At 36.7% G+C, this 18,089-nt stretch overlaps 3 protein-coding genes across 3 annotated transcripts; 2 read left to right on the top strand and 1 right to left on the bottom strand.

Moving 5' to 3' along the window:
- The first annotated feature begins 4,844 nt into the window (after positions 1–4,844).
- LOC107831889 (kunitz trypsin inhibitor 5) lies at positions 4,845–5,756 on the top strand. Its single transcript, XM_016659687.2, has one exon. It carries the CDS (start codon positions 4,991–4,993, stop codon positions 5,621–5,623), a length of 633 nt encoding a protein of 210 aa, XP_016515173.2. The 5' UTR covers positions 4,845–4,990; the 3' UTR covers positions 5,624–5,756.
- A 1,909-nt stretch (positions 5,757–7,665) lies between these two features.
- On the top strand, positions 7,666–11,597 carry LOC107831887 (uncharacterized). The gene is made up of 6 exons (XM_016659686.2): positions 7,666–7,737; positions 7,840–8,184; positions 8,510–8,741; positions 8,882–9,783; positions 10,012–10,477; positions 11,032–11,597. Exons 1-6 carry the CDS (start codon positions 7,666–7,668, stop codon positions 11,595–11,597), a joined length of 2,583 nt encoding a protein of 860 aa, XP_016515172.2.
- Positions 11,598–15,867: 4,270 nt separating this feature from the next.
- Positions 15,868–17,769, bottom strand: LOC107773263 (GEM-like protein 4). The gene is made up of 4 exons (XM_075251806.1): positions 17,492–17,769; positions 17,302–17,385; positions 16,951–17,213; positions 15,868–16,160 (listed from the first exon to the last, which is right to left on the bottom strand). The coding sequence occupies exons 1-4, from the start codon at positions 17,679–17,681 to the stop codon at positions 15,984–15,986; spliced, it is 714 nt and encodes a 237-aa protein (XP_075107907.1). The 5' UTR covers positions 17,682–17,769; the 3' UTR covers positions 15,868–15,983.
- Between the last annotated feature and the right edge of the window lie 320 nt (positions 17,770–18,089).

Below are 18,089 nucleotides of genomic sequence, written 5' to 3'. Positions count from 1 at the left end.
ACAAAAAGATAAGGTCGTTAGAACATGCTGAAACTAAGCAAGATTCGCAAAGGGTACAAGGAGTAGACATCTTACCAAGTTCAGTTCTTGTTGTGCCTCGTTGAAGAGGCTCGATGTGCCTACTTCGTTCATCTTCTCCTGGTCCTCCTCGGTCAACAGGTAACAAAGATAGATGTCCACACCCACCGGAGCGGACAACACCCGAGTGTTAGCTGGGATAGTAAGAATGATCGTTTGTTTATGGTCGGGATCCATACTCGGGGCAGGGAACTACGCCACTAGCTTCGGGCTCGAGCTCGGCTCGCCCGCTGCCGATGGCACATTCTTTTTTGGGACCTCCAGGTGACCAAGCCTAGAATAGTCGTCCAACACGCTCATGTCCATGCCGTCGAAGAACATGTAGAGGGCATCATTTGTGCCCTGTGCTGTCTCGTTTGATTTCTCTTTATCCGCTTGAGCCTCTTCGAACATAGACTTTGTATGGGACGGCATCTCCACAATGTCGACGACACCAGCTACTTTCTTCCGGGCAGGAGCGACTTCTCGAGAGGCCGTAGCCTCTGATTCTCCTTCAGGCTCCTGAGCCAGAGGGGGATCGACCTCTCGGCCACCTTCTACGGTTTCCGCCTATTCTCCTTCATCGATGGTCGACCTATGAGCGATGAACTCCATATCATCATTCTTAGGGTAATCCCTGAGCCGGAAGAGGGAATCAGGGTGCAGTACCCTAGCTTTGGTACCCTTTTTATTGCTTTTTCGAACGCGGACAGCTACCCTCTTCTTCTTCACCTTGGCGTCTGGGAAGCCAGAGGATTTCCTCTTTTTCTTCTTTTTCTCCTCCTTTGCGGTAGCTCCCGACTGTCCCGAAGCGGAGGGTTCAGCAAGCGAGGATGGGGCCTCATCCTCATCCAATGGACGAAGCTCTGTGGTCTTGGGCAAACCTGTGATATGGAAAAAGACTTAGCAAAAATAAAAGTTAAGTATGTAAATGTTATTATTCGGGAAGAAGACTCACCATGGGAACGGGGCTCCCACTTGCCCTTCAAAAGCTTGCTCCATTTGCTCTCGAAGTAAGACATTTATTTGCAAATCCCCTCGATCCACTCCTTGAAGCGGGGGACTGCATTGGGAACTTGGACGACCGCTGCACAACGGTAGACACAAGCAAATAGAAAAAGAATAAAAGTAAGCACCAAGTACTCGAAAAGGAGAAGACTTACGAGATGAGTTCCACTTTTCAGGGAACGGTAGAAATTTAGGGGGAATGAGGTCTTCGATTTTCACCCGAAAGAACCTCCCCTGCCAACCTCGATCTCGATCTTCATTGATGTTCGAGAATAGAGCTTTACTTTCTCCATGGTCGACCTTGATCAGCCCCTCTCGGAAGTTTCGATGACTGTAGAGGTGAATTAGGTGGTCGAGGGTGAACCGAGGTGCTTCCGTGTTATTTACGAAATGGCGGAGGACAATTACGATCCTCCAAAAGGACGGGTGAATATGCCCAAGGCAGACCTCGTACCTTTTGTAGAAGTCGAGGATTATAGGGTCCACCAGGGCGAGCATGAAGGGGTAAGTGTAAACACTTAGATACCCCTCCACATGAGTGGTGATGTCCACCCGAACTGTGGGGAGTGTGTCCAGAGTAACGGAGCATATGTACCTCTATACTCCCTCGTCTCGGTATTGTTGACTAGAGGCCTTCTCGACTTTGAAGTCGTTTTCAAGGGAAAACCCCCGGGAATGGAACTCTTCAAATGAGGCTCCGGGACCACCTTAGGAACGGTCACCTCGGCGTCCGTGGCCGGGTTGGAAGTTAAAGGGGCAGTTTTTTGTGCACGAATTTGGAGCTTTTTGCCATCGGATTCTTGAAAATATGAAGATTTAAAGAAAAATATGAAGGTTTGAAGGTGTGGATGAAGATTTGTAGATGAAGATGAAGATATGAAGATCTAGAAAGCAATGTATGGAGGTTTGAAGGGGTTAGAGTTAAGTGGAGAATTCGAGGGTAAATCAAAGAGCTCTGGTATCAAAAAGTAAAAAAGAGAAAAAGGGATCAGAGCTTTTATAGAGGAAGGATAATCAATGCGTGATGTTTCGCATTCGAGGACAGTCAATCGGCGGCTGACACGTGTTCGAAGTCAGAACGACGCGACGGATGGTACGTTTCGCTGACCCGTCAACTCTGTTGTAACGTACGGAAGAAGGAACTAGGGTTAATTTGTCGCTTCGATAAATCTGCTTTCTGGAAAACGAGGGGACTATCTGTATACGGGTAAAATCGAGGGTATTTTTTTTTCGATTTACCGATGAAAGAATGAAGGGGAAGCACGGCTAGACATGAGTATAATCGAGGCCAGGAACCCCTTGTATTGAGACCGAGGAGAATGAACGATGTATCTGAGATCGGACACGCTAAAGTAACGTACCCCGGACAAAGTATAACTTCTGGACCTCGGGAGATGCGGTGAACGGTTATGCATGACGGATAGGAAGCCAAAATATTCTCCCTTAACCGGATATTACGGTGCGAATCCCATTCAGTATCACTTATATATCAACAATTACCGGAAAAAGAAGATTTTTACCTTTTTTAGACTTGTATTAGGACTAAAATTCTCTTACGGGTTTTTCTTTAGTCTGACACATTGTAACACGCAACTCAAAGTAATAAAAGTTTATTTTTGTCTTCTAGCTACTATTCAAGACACTACTCATTTGTTCTTTTCTTCACTCGCGACCTAGCTTGTACCGAGGATCCAATCGAGGACGAGTTCCATTGTTGAATCTAAGATCAGGCTTGGTCATTACATTGCGATTGGTTTGATCGTTTATTTTTTTCTTTAATTCATTTACATGTTATTATTAATTATTCGTTTAGAATTAAACCACGTATCCTTTAGACCGCGTACAAATTTAATTGTTACTCGTTTTTGGGTAAACAAGATCAATAGATGCATTGTGTTTAACATGCACTTCTTTTACACAGTAATTCACTAGGCTACCTAGCTAATTGATTTGTCAAGAGATCCTATCCCGATTACGTCTCAATGTATACAAGCATATACGTCTCTTACTACCTTCGTCAATTTGTGAACTGTGAGTAGTACAAGCTTTGAATTATGAAACAATTTAACTTAGACTTTTCATCTTATTTTTTATAATTAGAAACTTTATAATCACACAAGTGCTAGTTTTAAAGTCTTACTTATACAAGTGTTATGACATGTTTCACACTATAAATTTCATAAGACTTTTCTTTGATTCTTATATTCCATTAAGATAAATTAAAACACATGGAGTACTACTCTAGGCATCAACATCAAATGGCCGCAGGAAATTGATAATCAATATTATCTGGGGGGAGGGGGGGGTTGGAATAATCGTAGAGAGTGCAAAATTTCAAACTAGTAGAAGATTCAAATGATATCATAAACGAAAATCTTATCTTGCAAATCAGGAGAATATATTTAGACTTTCATATATATGCAGTTCTATATGCAAGAGGGATTGTTAAGATGGTCAGTATTCCCCACCTACATTCTTAGGTCATGGGTTTGAATCACCAAAGAAGCAATAACTCAAACAAGGTAATCAAAGGGGAGGGGAAGATTAAAAAAAATGGAGTTCTATATAAATAGCTCTGCTTCGGTATTAAACTCCGCACGTATTTGTTTAGACTTTTCCAAGATAGACGCACCTAGCTTGTCGTTGACCTTTCTATTCAGCGATCAAAATAAAGTTGGCTATTATTGTCAAACAGGCGGAGATGTCGACTGCGGATTTCGCCAAATCTAGTACTCCTTTTTTTTTAATTTAGTAGGCGTTTGGACATAAGAATTGTAAAATTCGAAAAAACTGCGAAAATTTTTTTTAAATAAAAATGATATTTGAAATTTAGAGTTGTGTTTGGACATAAATTTCAGTTTGGGTTGTTTTTTAAATTTTGTGAGTGTTTTGAGTGAAAATTTTGAAAAACATCTTTTTGGAGTTTTTCAAATTTTCGAAAATTTCCAAAATGCATTGAAAATTTGAAATTTTATGAACAAACGCTGATTTCGAAAAAAAGTAAATTTTTTTTGAAAAAAACTTCCATCAAATTTTATGTCCAAACGGGCTCTTAGATGAGCTAGTTTGACTCGGCACGGAGTTTAAGAAAAAAAAGAAGATTTTTGAAACTTGTGGTCTTAAAAGCTTAAGGGGTAAAAACTTTGTGGGCCATGATATTTGTATGGTTATAAATGTTTCCCATTAAGGGTAAAATATGTAAAATGAAGAATTTAAAGTTGAATTATTTCCAAATTTAGAAATGTGTCATTTATTTTGGATCAGACTAAAAAGGAAAGTATCTCATCTAATTTGAAACGGAGGGAGTAGTATTTTTTCAAACTATATATTTTTTTAAAAAAATCATTAAATATGTATAAATTATTACTAATTTAGAAGCCAATATAACATTAAAAAATTACAATACCAAACCTACGGCAAAAAAAGAAGTCAAGTGCACTAAATTCTCGTTATGCGTGATCGCAAGAGTATGTTGTGCGGACCTATATGCTTCAAATTATAGATCCACCTTAATCCCAAGTGTACTTGTACAAGAGGCTTACGTCTCTTACTTCGTCCATTTGTGAATATAGTTCAACATTTGAAAAGCTGAGTACACAACTCAAATATGTACAAGAATTTTCAACTTAGATTCTAGGAGGATAATACTCTTATTGATATCCCACTGTTTAATGTGTAAAATTTAAGGCATGGATAAGTTACATAGAAAAAATGTCAAACCATACATTATTTATAACTACGGCTTTATAAAAAAAATTAAAAGGCTAGAAAAGTTGATAGTCAATTCCATCGATGTGAAAAAGAAAAATCCTTGAAGTGACTGAGAATTTTCAAACTACTCCATATATTACGCAACCTTTATCCAGTTCTACAAATAGCGCTGCTTCTCTAAGTTTATTTTATCCATTCACAAGTTAGTTTAACAATGGAATTTTTTAACGTTGCACGATTCATGGTACCTTTTCTTCTTGTTACATTATCAACAAGCTTTTTATTCCTCGTAAAAGCTCAGGATGTTCCTGACCCGGTGCTCGACGTTTCCGGTAACGCTGTCCGGACAGGAGTGAATTATTATATCCTTCCGGCGGGTCGGGGCAACGGCGGTGGACTTCAGGTGGCTTCCATTAGGAACCGAACCAACCCGTTAGTCGTAAGCCAACATGCGGATGAATCTTCAATCGGCGGTTACCTTCAATTTTCACCTGTGAACCCTAACGAAAACATCATCGGAATATCAACTGATCTGAACGTGAAATTTACGTCTATTCATATCTCTGATTCGTCTACAGTATGGAGAATTAACACTGAATTAATTCCGCAGCGTTATTTGGTGACAGTTGGTGGAGTAGAAGGAAATCCTGGGCGTGAAACATTGAGCAATTGGTTTAGGATTGACAAGTACGAGGATGCTTACAAACTTGTGTATTGTCCTCGAGTTTGTGAGACATGCAGACCATTCTGTGGAGAAATTGGAATACTTGTTGAAGGTAGCAAAAGGGTTTTGTTTATTGGTTCTAGATCTGATCAACCTTTGAAAGTTACATTTCATAAGCTCTAGAATTACTAGTACTACTATCTGTAGTTAGTATTGGTGGGATCATTTCACTGTTATAGTCTGTATCACTAAAGGAATAAGGAAGACTATAGTCCTCCACTAGTGTTGATAATTAATAAAGATTGTTATGTTTTTAGTTGTGAAATTATAAAATTTTGGAATTTTTTAAGGGAAAAGGGTGAAATATACCCCTCTACTATGATATATTGTTCATATTTATCCTCCGTACGTCATACTATGAGGTCATATTTACCCTTGCCGTTAGCCAAACTTTTTAATAATACCCTCCACCTAACGGAAAGCCACCAGATTAATAAAATAATCATTTTTAAAAAAATTCAATAACCCAAACCCGCCAAAGCCATTATTTAAAAATACGGAACCTAAATTTCTGAGACGTCTTAATACATTTTATTCATTTAGAGAGAGATCGGGAATGATGATGGATGTAGGATTAGTAAGAACTTATATTTTTGGTTATTAGTTGTTCATGGTGGCATTAGGATGTCATGTTATCACTTTCGGTTATTTTTTTTGTGTGGTTATAATATGTCATCCCTTTGTCTAATGTAATACATACTTGACAGTTAGTTTGTATGTTGGTAACAACTGATATATACTTTAATAATACTTGTGTTTGGTTAATACATTAAGTTAGTGTACATAGGTTGTTAAGTTTCTTTCAAACTTGTTAGCATACTTTCTTTCATTCTTGATGAATTCCTCGAATTGTAACTTGATATTACATTGAATCTCCTCTAATTATTTTTTAATTTTTGTTCATTATAAGTTCAATTATTACGAAGAATTATTAGTATCGCATCCTATATCTTGGAATCTAACTTTGATTCTTAAGGGGTGATTTGACGATAATTACTTGTTGCCCAAATGCGTAACGCAGAATAAGAAAATTACGGTGCGTGAATACTCATCAATAAAGGCTCACTGTTGGAGGAAGAAATACTTTGGGAGCTGCCTTAAGACTTCAAAACTGCAAACCTAATAAGATGTTATAAATATTCAAGTCATGGTGGAAAGAAAATCATTATGAATACTTGGTATAGTTCGACATGGTGGAAAAAATAAAGAGAGAAGTTAGAAGAAAACAAATTGAAAAAGGTAGAATATAATAAATATACAATAGAAAAAATTGCTAATTTTTAGCACAAACTTCTGTCAAATATTTTTAGCTTATTAAAACTTTCTCTCTCTAGAATGAGCGCTCCTCCTGAGTGAAAGATGACCATGGTGAGGAACACAAAATCGAGAGGGGGAAAAACACACAAAGTGGAGGAAATCAATAGCCAAGGAATGGACCTCAAACTGCAGATGCGAAAAAATTCAAAAATCCAAATGTGTTACAAGGGATAACACCATTACCGATCGAGCAGATGGTTATACCATTAGGAATTAGCTCAAACATCGGGATATCAATCCACCAAATTATGGGCGGATCTTGTAGAAGAGGAGGCGGAAAGCTCAGAACAAGGTAAATCATAAACCCTAAGTTCATCGTGGAGTAAAATTGTTGGGGTGATCCCAGAGGAAAATGATAATGACTTGCTAGTGGGAGAACAAAGGGTAATCAATGTGAAAATAACAATGGATGACATTCAAGAAGAAGTTGAATACTGGAATACAGCAGTGATCTGCTATGTGCTTGGGGCTAATCCCTCCCAAATTGTAATGGAGGTGTACTTTCGCCGTATATGGGGAACACTAGGGATTGACAAAATTGTGCAAATAAATAGGAGGGTGTTTATTATAAGATTTCATAAAGTAAAAAGTCGGAATAAGGTGGTGGAAGAGGGAATACGAATATTTGACAGAAAACCAGTTGTGGTGAAACTATGGAGGCGGGATATGGAATGTACCAAAGAATCAATTGAATGAGTTCCAGTCTGGGTTCGTTTAATGGCCCTGGACATCACATATTGGGGAAAATGTACTCTAACAAAAATTGTTGGGCTAATTGGGAAATCTCTGCGAGCGGATAGTGCAACCACAAGAAGGAGAGGCTAACATTTGCAAAGGTACTAATTGAAATGACTCCAAATCAACAGTATCCTTCCAAGGTGATGTTTGAAAATGAGATGGGGAAGACAGTGGAACAGGAAGTAGTTTATGAATGGAAACCAATCTTATGTACGAAATATAATAACTTTGGACACACCATAGAGGAATGCAGAAGGAATGAAGTAATGCAACGATAAAAACAGGCACAACAGACCAATGGAGAAGACACAAGCAATGATGTGGAAAATCAGAAGCAAGAGGAAAAATTTGCACAGATAAAAAAAAGAGAAGAGAAAGAAATTGAAGGACAGAAAACACAGAATGAAAGTACTGAAGTAATAGTGGAGCAACAACATAAGGAAAATGAGAGACTACAAGCCACAAAGAAAGAACAGGGAGGGGCAGAAAAAGGCAGAACTCAGATGTTGTTGAATTGGCAAGTAAAAAAACCAATATCAGTAGGAAATACCTTTGATGCATTGAGGAATACAGAGGAAGAAACTGGTGGTAATCAAAACGCTCAGAAAACTAGTACATCAAACACAAGAGTAAATAAAAAAAGGGAGGGTCCAGGAAGTGGGGGAAATGGGGCAGGGCCCCATCCCCACAGATAAGTTAGGATTCTCGAATGTTAGAGGCCTAAACAAACCTCAAAAATAGAGGGAAGTGTTGCTCTTTGTGCACAACTCTCAAGTAGGAATGTTTGGGCTCCTAGAGACAAGGATTAAGAGGAAAAAGGCTCACAAAGCCTCTCTTAATCTTTGTAAGAGATGGTCATTTGTTACTAATCTGGACAAGCACCCCGGTGGAAGAATCTGGTTATTATGAAAACCTCATATCTATTAAGTGGACATCAGAAGAACTACTAAATAGGTGATTCACTGTGCTATTAAGCACATTGGAACAAAAAGGGAAATAGAAATCACATGGGTATATGGATTCAATGACTGTGGCATGAGGAGAAAACTATGGGAAGACATAGAGGAAATTCATAAACAAAGAAAAGGGCCTTGGGCAACAATGGGAGATTTCAACAGTGTATTGCAATCAGATGAAAGAATAGGAAGCAAAGTTACTTTTGCAGAAATAAAAGGATTTAAAGAATGTATACAAAAATGTGAGATGCAAGAGATGAAATCATCACTATCCTTCTATACATGGAATAACAAACATGAAGGAGAAGATAAAGTGATAGCAGGATTGATAGAGTTCTAATAAATAATGACTGGGTGACAACACTACCAGACTCTGAAGTGTACTACCATAGTGAGGGATTGTTTGATCATTGCCCAGCATTGGTAAGATGGGAACAGCCAGGAAAGATGCAGCAAAAAATGTTTAGATACTTTAACATGTGGAGTATGGCTAATGACTTCCATGAAAAAGTGAAAGAGAACTGGAAAAAGCACATCATGGGGACTAAAATGTATCAAATGGTGGGAAAACTAAACAGACTGAAAAGGGTGCTGAAAATCCTAAACAAAGGAAAATTTGCAAAGGTTGAAATCAAAGCAGAACAAAGTATGGAGACACTCAAGGTATGCCAGACGAGGATACAAAAGGACCCTTATAATATGAGCCTAAGGGGGGAGGAGCAAAGCTTAGCCAGAGAATGCATGCAATGGCAACATGCAAGAGAACAATTCCTAAGGCAAAAAAGTAAGATCACATGGATGCAACATGGAGATCAAAATACTAAAATATTTCATGGGTATATGAAGGCAAGAATGAATACCAACATGATCTTCTCCATCAAAGATTCTACTGGGACAGAACAGGACCAACCAGAAACTGTGGCTCAAGCTTTCATTGAGTTTTACACAAAGCTATTAGGGACAACAAATAGGGAGAGGTCACATGTATGTAGTGCACTAATAAGGAAAGGGGAAATCATTGATGAAGATCATAAACAGAAAATGGTAAAGACAGTCACAAAAGAAGAAATCAAAAAAGTATTATGGAGCATACCAGAGGAGAAATCACCAGGGATTGATGGATATGGTATCCAATTCTTCAAAGATGCATGGGACATAGTTGGAAAAGATGTAGAGGAATGTGTAACTGAATTCTTCAAATCTAGTAAGATGCTGAAAGCACTTAACAAAATTGTCATCACTTTGATTCCAAAAGGGACACATGTTGAATCGGTGGGAGATTACAGATCAATAACTTTATGCAATACTATATATAAAGTGATTTCTAAAGTATTATGTAGTAGACTAAAAGAAATCTTGCCAACCATAATATCACCAAGTCAAAGTGCCTTTGTAGAAGGAAGATCAATAGTACAAAATATATTGATATGCTAGGACCTAGTAAGACTGTATAACATAAAGGCTACAACAAAGAGTTGTCTGATAAAAATTGACTTAAAGACAGCTTATGACAATGTGGAGTGGGAGTTTGTCAAGGAAATGATGATGGCACTGAACTACCATACAACTTTCATTCAATGGGTTATGGAGTGCATCACTACTACAAGCTATTCATTAGCAATAAATGAGGGCTTATGTGAGAACATTGAAGGGAAAAGAGGATTGAGACAAGGGGATCCAATATCACCACTGATATTTGTGATCTGTATCGAATATCTCTTAAGAATAATGGAGATGGTTAGACAGCAAAAGGGGATTGCATATCATCCAAAATATAAAAGCTTAGGGTCGAATCATTTATGCTTTGTAGATGATGTACTTCTATTCTGCAAAGGGGAATCACAAGCAATAATGTTGTTAATCAGAGATCTGGCATCTTTCTCTCAAACATCAGGGCTGACAACAAACAGTCCAAAGTCCAACATTTTCAGTGCCAATATGAGTAGGCAACAGATATTTGAGATATGTGAGTTAACAGGCTATAAAGAAGGGAGACTAACATTTAAATACATAGGTGTGCCTATATCACCAAAAAAACTGTCTAGTATGGACTGTGAAATGCTGGTGGAAAAAATGACAAGCATAATTAAAACCTGGGGAGTAGAAATCTATCGTATACAGGGAGAGCACAATTGATCAGCTCAGTGCTGATGAATCTCTATGTTTACTCGGCGTCAATATTTATACTGCCAAGAAAGGTCCTAAAGGATATCACGGGGATATGCAGGAACTATTTCTGGTATGGGAAAGTGCACACTAATAGAGTCCCACTGATATCTTGGAAGATAGTCTGCAAAAAAAAAAAGGGAGGAGGACTGGGTATCAATGATTGTGTATTATGGAATGAAGCAGCAATAAAGAAATATGTATGGCATATCGCAAATAAAGAAGATAACATATGGATCATATGGGTAAACCACATATACATAAAAGGAACAGACTAGTGGCAGTACAAACACCCTCAAGACTATAGTTGGTACTGGAAAAAGATTTGCCAAATCAGAGATATCTTTAAAACAGGTTTCAAGGAGGAAGGATGGTTGATTCCAAATGGGAAATACACTATGGCAAATGATTATAAATGGAGAATGGGGGATGAAGAATACTGGCAGGACATCAGATGGGTGTGGAACTTAGGAAACACACCAAAACATAACTACATATGTTGGTTGACATCACATAGAAAATTGTTGACCATGGATAGAATGAAGAAGATAGGGATAATTGTTGACACTACATGTAAAGTATGTGGTGAGAAGGAAGAAACAAGGGAACACTTGTTCTTTGAATGTACATGGTCTAAAAGATGTGCCAAGGAACTACTAAACTGGATGGGAATGCAGGGAATTGGTGAGTCAATTGAAACAGTGTGGAAAACATTAAACAGGACAGCAAAAGGGAAGCAATGCAGAGCTTTCGTACTCTCAGTATTTGCTGCACTGATATATGCGACATGGAAGAACATGAATGATGTAGTATGGAATCAGGTGGTGACAAAAGAACAAGTAATATGCAAAAACATAAATGAGGAATGCAGATACAAGATACATAACAAAGGAAAAACAAGCAAGCGACAAATGGAATGAATAGAAAACTTGTATATATAGAATTAGGGAGACAGAGTAGAATAGCTGAACTGCATAATCACATAGGATATGCAGTTGCAATTTTGTAGATACTAGATGTAGGAGATAGAGAACATCTTTGTAACATGACTGTTTTAGTAGGTGATTAATAAGAATCTTTTCTTTTCACCAAAAATACTTATATATATATATATATACAATAAGGATATTAAAAGAATTGGGACTCAATGTATAAATGAATAAATGGTTGTCGATATTTTTATGTCTTTCACTTCTTGAGTTCAATAAGTGACTACGAAGGAGATGACTAATATGTAACGAAGAAGTGTAGTAATTAAATAAAATGGGTTTAATGGGTTTTAAAAAAAAGGTATTTTTTTAATTTGGTGGCTTTCCGTTAGGTGGAGAGTATTTTTAAAAAGTTTGGCTAACGGTAAAGGTAGATATGTCCCGATAGTATAACGGAGGGTAGATATGAACAATATACCAAAGTAGAGGGGTATATTTGACCCTCTTCCCTTCTTTAAATGATTTATATGAAATGCAACATAGAGGTGGCAAATGGGCGGGTTGGGCTGAATTTGGGCGGGTCAAGATGGATTAGGTCAATAAATGGGTCATTGCCCAACCCAACCCAAAGTGTACTTAGGTTTAGGGATGGCAGTGGGGCAGGGCGGAGCGGGTGCGGGCGGGTTTGGACTGAACCCACAAAAATTTCAACTCGCCCCGCCCCGCTTAGCAATTTTTCTATTTTTCACCCGCCCCGCCTAGCACTCGCAAAGACCCGCCCCGCCCTGCCCCGCATGCACATAAGTTTTTTTCTTCTGTTATTTTGTTATTTAACTAAAACAAATAGTAGGTTAAACATTTTATTATTCTTTTAAATAAAGAGCTTATCAGTTACCTTACTAAAAACAACTGAGGACTTTATTTTCTTTTGTTCCTTTGTGTTGTGGTCTCCAGAAAAGACCCTATTTGATTCAGAAACAAGAATTTTTAAATATTACAATTCAACTGATTCTTAATCAAATGTACTCAAACCTCTAATTCGTTTTTATTAACCCGGTTGTATTTACAAAGTCAATAATTCTCTTCTTGTTGTTTTTCATTTGTTTTTTGGTCATTTTTAATTAAAAAATTGGTTGTTAACATTGTCTCCTCTAGTTGCAAAATATATACCAATACTAATATAAAAGGAAAATAATAAGATGATTCTGTTAGGCCAAGAATTTTTCTATTCAATTGTCACAAATTGGAAAAAAGAATTGTCAAGTAATTGGGTCTTGCATAAAATGAGTTGATAATCTCTCCAAGTAACATACAAAATAGAGATAAAGAAGGGATTGCTTTAATGGGAGTAGATTGCTTTAATGGTTTCAACCCGCAACCCGCACCGCCCCGCTTAAAATTTTTACAAAAAAACAGTCAACCTGCCACGCACCGCTCCGTATCCGCATAAGAGCAAACCCACACCACCCCGCATAAGAGAAAACCCATCCCACCCCGCCCCATTACCATCCCTACTTGGACTAAGATGGGTTGGGTCAAGATGGACTAAACAATGGGTTATAATCCATCCCGCCCAACTTAACCCATGTTTTAGAATCATGCTCATCTTGCATAAACAAAGCATTTTACCTTTTATATACCTATATATAAAAGGTAAATAAATACTATTAGTATTTTGAGAATCAAAATATATTTTCTTAAATAACAAAATAGTATTTAAAATGTGTAAGTTGAAAAGTTTTTGGGGGTTGGGTGGGGGTGGGGGTGGGGGTGGTGCAGAAAAACGAAAAAAACATAAAATTAAAAAACAAATACGGGGTTGGGGGTTGGGGTAGGGCTGCTTAACGGGCGGATCGGGCGGTTATTTACTCTTAACTGTTTGGCTTATCGGTTATCGGTTTTTAAATGTATTAATTCGCTAACCACCCAATAAGATATCGGGCGGATTGGTATCGGTTTAGCTATTATCGGGAGGTTATCAGTTTCGTTTCGGTTGGTTGAAATGATGACATTCTTCAGTGCCTTATAAATGATGACAAACATTATAAATGCCTTTTTGTAACAGATGAATTGTGTTTTCAACTATGATGCTTAGCTTATGGCAATGGTTGATATTAGCAGTATTAACCTGAGAGTTGTCACTGTTGGTTGTGGTTGAAGCTATTGTTGCTCTGTAAATTTCGTTGTAACTGGCTTGTGTCCTTTCTTCTGCTATTCTTTGGAATTTTGCTAAGAAACGTTCATGAAACTAGTTAGAAATTGCAGTGTCTCCTAGCTTTGCTTTGGCTATATAGTAAACTGTTTAAAGTTAAAGTTTTATAACAAAATATGAATGATTCTGGAAGATGGTAATCTTTCTCGAAAAAAATAATATATTGTCCAGAGTAGTAATATATATATATATATATATATATATATATATATATATATATATATATATATATATATATATATATATATATATTCTTAACGGGTTAACGGATTATCCGTTACGAAAATTGATTAATCCGCCCCCAAACCGATAAACCATTAATAAAAAAAATTCAATATGTTCTTTGTCCGTTAAACCGTTAACCCGATACCAATAAGCCATTAAGTTTCGGTTTCGGTTCGGTTTTTGGTTTCTGTTCGGCTTTGAACACCCCTAGGTTGGGGGGATTGAGGGGGTGGGTGGTGCAGAAAAACGAGAAAACAAAAACAGAAAATTGAAAATACAAAAAAAAAAAGTAAAATATTTTTTGGGGGGGTAGTGGTGGGGGTGGGTGGGCGGGTTTGGGAGGGTTAGAGTGGGTGGGTGGTGCAGAAAAACAAAAAAATAAAAAACAGAAAATTAAAAATACAAAAAGAAAAAAAAATTGCTAGGGGTGGGGGTTATAGAAAAAATTTTCCAAAAAGTTTTGTGCAACAAAAGTGAAATGGGAAAATATTCTCCGAAAAATGTTTTCCGTCATACCAAACACACCCTAAAACTTAAATAACTTGATTCTCATTTTTAAATTTAGATACAAAAACTAATGATGTGGCAACTAAGTAGTAAATTTCTAGATAAGTTAGGTTGAGATCCCTTTGTTTTTGGGTGAGTTTTACGGGTTGTATTTGGGCTACTTAATGGGTCAAAATAGGCTATAAAAAATAATGGATTAACTTGGACTTAGCCCAAATAGACCCATGAGCTAAAATGTTGTAATCCAACCCATTAATCTCTGGACGAGTTGGGCGGGTTGGATAAGTTTGGGCTCAAATTGACACTCCTAGTGCAACATAATAAAGGGTGCGGCTGCGTTAGCGAGTTCTTTAAAATTCATCTCTAATAGTTGCAAATTATTACTAAAAATCAGGTTTTAGCGATGGACAAATTCTATAGCTAAACAGAAAAATTTGTCGCTAATCTCATTTAGCGACGGATTATCAAGAAATTCTGTTAGCTACGAGTGTTTTAGCGACAGATTAGCGACGACGTTAGTAACTAATTCCAGTTTTTTTAAGTGAATATTACAGAAAAAATAATAAAATTACTACTCAATTTCAGAAACAAAGAAGAAAGCAACTTGCTGACAAAGACGAAAATACAGCAGGATTGACTCACCAATGGGTCAAATGCTTTGTTGGACACTTGGACTATTAGTAATTGACACAGCGCTACAGCCTGTCACTATTTTTTTTTTCCTCTTAAGCGTGTTAAACATTAAATTGGTGATGTTCTCGTTTGTACCACTATTTCATGTTATACAATATTATTTCTTGTGAGTAATTGGATTTTGATGCTAATATGACTTCTGTTTTTATTTACAGTCTCTGAACGAAATTAAAACAGTCTTTAAGAACGTAGTTTGAGAAAATAAAATATAATATCAATTATATGAACTTAACATTTAAAATTTATCAAAACTATACCTAAATTACTTCGATTGGAGACGTCTAAAAATAAAATAAAGGGAAACTTTTGAGACACGTGAAACAATATTTTCACATAATATAACACCTCATACTTTTCAAGTCAAAACTGCCGAGTCCAAATGATCAAGCTTCTGCCATAACTAATTACGCTTGCGCATATGTAAATTCCTACCCCTATATAGTCTTAAAGTAGTTGCAATTGTGATTGTTGGCGGCATGGGCTGAGCTAGCACGGGAAGTACGGTAATATTGAGTAACTTTGGTCTAAATCTTATATATATGTTGAGAAATTCATTAAATTTCAGAATCTACAAAATTCAATTCTCATAAATCTCAAATCCTCTTCCGTTGAGAGAAAAGAAAATGATGAACAAGCATAGATTAGATGCTACCAGTTCAACATTTAATAAGGAAAAAAGAACAATTACAGAATTATGAATCCTCTTTAAAACCCTAAAAATTCTAATGCCTAACAGCTAGCTAATTCGTGATGGAAATAGCCTTTTGTAAATTCAAGAAAGCTTTTTCATATCGTACAAAGCCCATGAACCAAAATTCAAAATTATCTTCAGTCACTATCTCGATGTACTTTTGAGATGGTTTGTTCTCGTTCGCACTTGCATAAGCTCTTTTAATTTTCTTCACTGGAATAACCACCTGCAGAAATCATAATTTCCACAATGAGTAATATTTCACACAACAGAAAAATTTACTAATTAACTATCTATTGTGCTTTATACAATTGAAACTATTGCAAATGAGGCCTTAGTAATGTTGCAAAATCAAAATGCTCTAAAATATTTGAGATCTCAGAACCCCTGTCCCCTATATATTATATGGTGCGACAGCTAGGGCCTAGGGGAATAACAATAATGCATATTAAATAGTGACTAGATCAACACGGCAGCCTGAGGGAACAATTGAAAGCCGTGTGGGAACGAATCTGTGAGTTAATTATTCAATTGAGATATAAAATTTTGCGTAGGTGAACTGTACCCAATTTATTAAAAGGAAAAAAAATCCAGCCTGCATTTTCCTCCTAAAATCATTCAGGTCTGATATTCCCCTTTGATTTTTTACCTAACTCATTCCGCACTTCAAAGGGAAGCCTTGTGCTCCCGAAAGTTGACGCCATTTGACTAGAAGTACAAGTTTTAACCGTAAAAATAATTTTTTACAAAAATATAAGATAATATTTTCGGAAAATAAAAACACAAAATTAAAGCCAATTGAGAAGTGTTACACTTGTTGATTTATGTCCCAGCTTAATTTACAATATTTTTACCTACTCGTGTGACCTAACAAATTTTGGACAAAGTCTAGCTAGTTGCTTAATTCAAGTACTCAACCCATTTAGAATTTAAAAAAAAAAAAAAAATGAAAACCCTCCCAAGTTTGGCTTTACCCTTATCCATTAATTTAACACAATCAGTGTAATGTAACTAACCTTGTAAGGTGTTCTAAGAATTCCTCCAGAGGGGAAAGGAACAGCTATGGGTCTTTCACTGCAGAAAGCTATTTTCTCTGTAGATATGAATAGAATGCCAGCAATTGGACCCGCTGTTGTGTACAAATAACACTGTGATGCCTTTAGCAACTTCTCTCCTTCGTTTACATTAAACATATGCTTGAATATATTCCTTCTCCCTCCTTCTTTCACTATTTTCAGCTTCCCCTTCACCGTTTCTGAAAATTTAGGCCCCAACTTCACTGCAACACATCAAAATAGGAAAATGTTTTTATTTTTTTCTTAAAGAATGAAAAAAAAAAAAGGAATGAATTAAATATATACACATACCATGCTCACGAATTCTGTATGCATAACTTCTTGCCTTCTTTCCCAATTTCCTCTTCTGAATAATAATAGCAGAATCATCTTGACCTGTAATTAATACATAAAAAAGTTAACAAAATGATCCTTAATTTAATTTGTTTATTCTTTCTTTAGTTTTCCTGTTTGTAAATTATGAGAATGATTTTGGACATACTTGGAGTAACGCTCGGGGAGTAATTATCATCAGAAGAAGGACTGTGAAGAGAGCTGAGATTTTCAGAATCTTGAGAAAAAGAAGAATGCCTTTCTGGATCAGTAGTTGACGTCCCAAAGGAGAAGCTCATGGCCGAAGAGCTGCCACAATAATTTTGTTGATCTTCAAATTGGTAATGATTTTCCTTCATGTTTGAGTATTTTTGTGTTCAGAGAATAATGTGAAAGTATTTGAAAAGTAGAATATAAGTGATTTGCATGTGAAAGTAGGAGGAAAGTGGTAAGGAATGAGCATATTTAAATGGCTGGTCGGCCACACAGTACTCAGTTAGATAAGAATCTTAACTGCCCCCACCGTTTAGTTTAGCTCAACTTGGACTATAATAATACTACATCCAGCCAAAAAATAACTCCAGTTTTTGGAAGATTCTTTTTATTTACTCTTTTTACTTTTTCCAAGTTGGGGCAGTCTTCTGGAAATTATACAATTGCTTTACTTAAATCTTATATTAATTACTTAATTTTTCTAACTTTTTTGGTAGAACAAGATAATTTTATTTAATACTTAGTAGTAGCATTACACACCATAGATATCTCAT

The sequence above is a fragment of the Nicotiana tabacum genome, chromosome 4 (assembly GCF_000715075.1).
Source record: "Nicotiana tabacum cultivar K326 chromosome 4, ASM71507v2, whole genome shotgun sequence".
NCBI classification, from domain to species: Eukaryota; Viridiplantae; Streptophyta; class Magnoliopsida; order Solanales; family Solanaceae; genus Nicotiana; species Nicotiana tabacum.
The sequence above is the reverse complement of the archived record's forward strand: the minus strand, read 5'-3'. Positions and strand labels throughout refer to the sequence as shown.

Excerpts from the sequence above, each read along its gene's own strand:
- LOC107831887 (XM_016659686.2), top strand. The coding sequence starts at position 7,666 with ATGACTCCAAATCAACAGTATCCTTCCAAGGTGATGTTTGAAAATGAG. Across the intron at positions 7,738-7,839 it reads GGAAGACAGTGGAACAGGAA|GCACAACAGACCAATGGAGA; the intron begins GTAGTTTATGAA and ends CGATAAAAACAG. Across the intron at positions 9,784-10,011 it reads AAGGGACACATGTTGAATCG|ACAGCTTATGACAATGTGGA; the intron begins GTGGGAGATTAC and ends ATTGACTTAAAG.
- LOC107773263 (XM_075251806.1), bottom strand. The coding sequence starts at position 17,681 with ATGAAGGAAAATCATTACCAATTTGAAGATCAACAAAATTATTGTGGC. Across the intron at positions 17,386-17,491 it reads CTCCCCGAGCGTTACTCCAA|GTCAAGATGATTCTGCTATT; the intron begins GTATGTCCAAAA and ends TATTAATTACAG. Across the intron at positions 17,214-17,301 it reads ATACAGAATTCGTGAGCATG|TGAAGTTGGGGCCTAAATTT; the intron begins GTATGTGTATAT and ends GATGTGTTGCAG.
- LOC107831889 (XM_016659687.2), top strand. The coding sequence starts at position 4,991 with ATGGAATTTTTTAACGTTGCACGATTCATGGTACCTTTTCTTCTTGTT.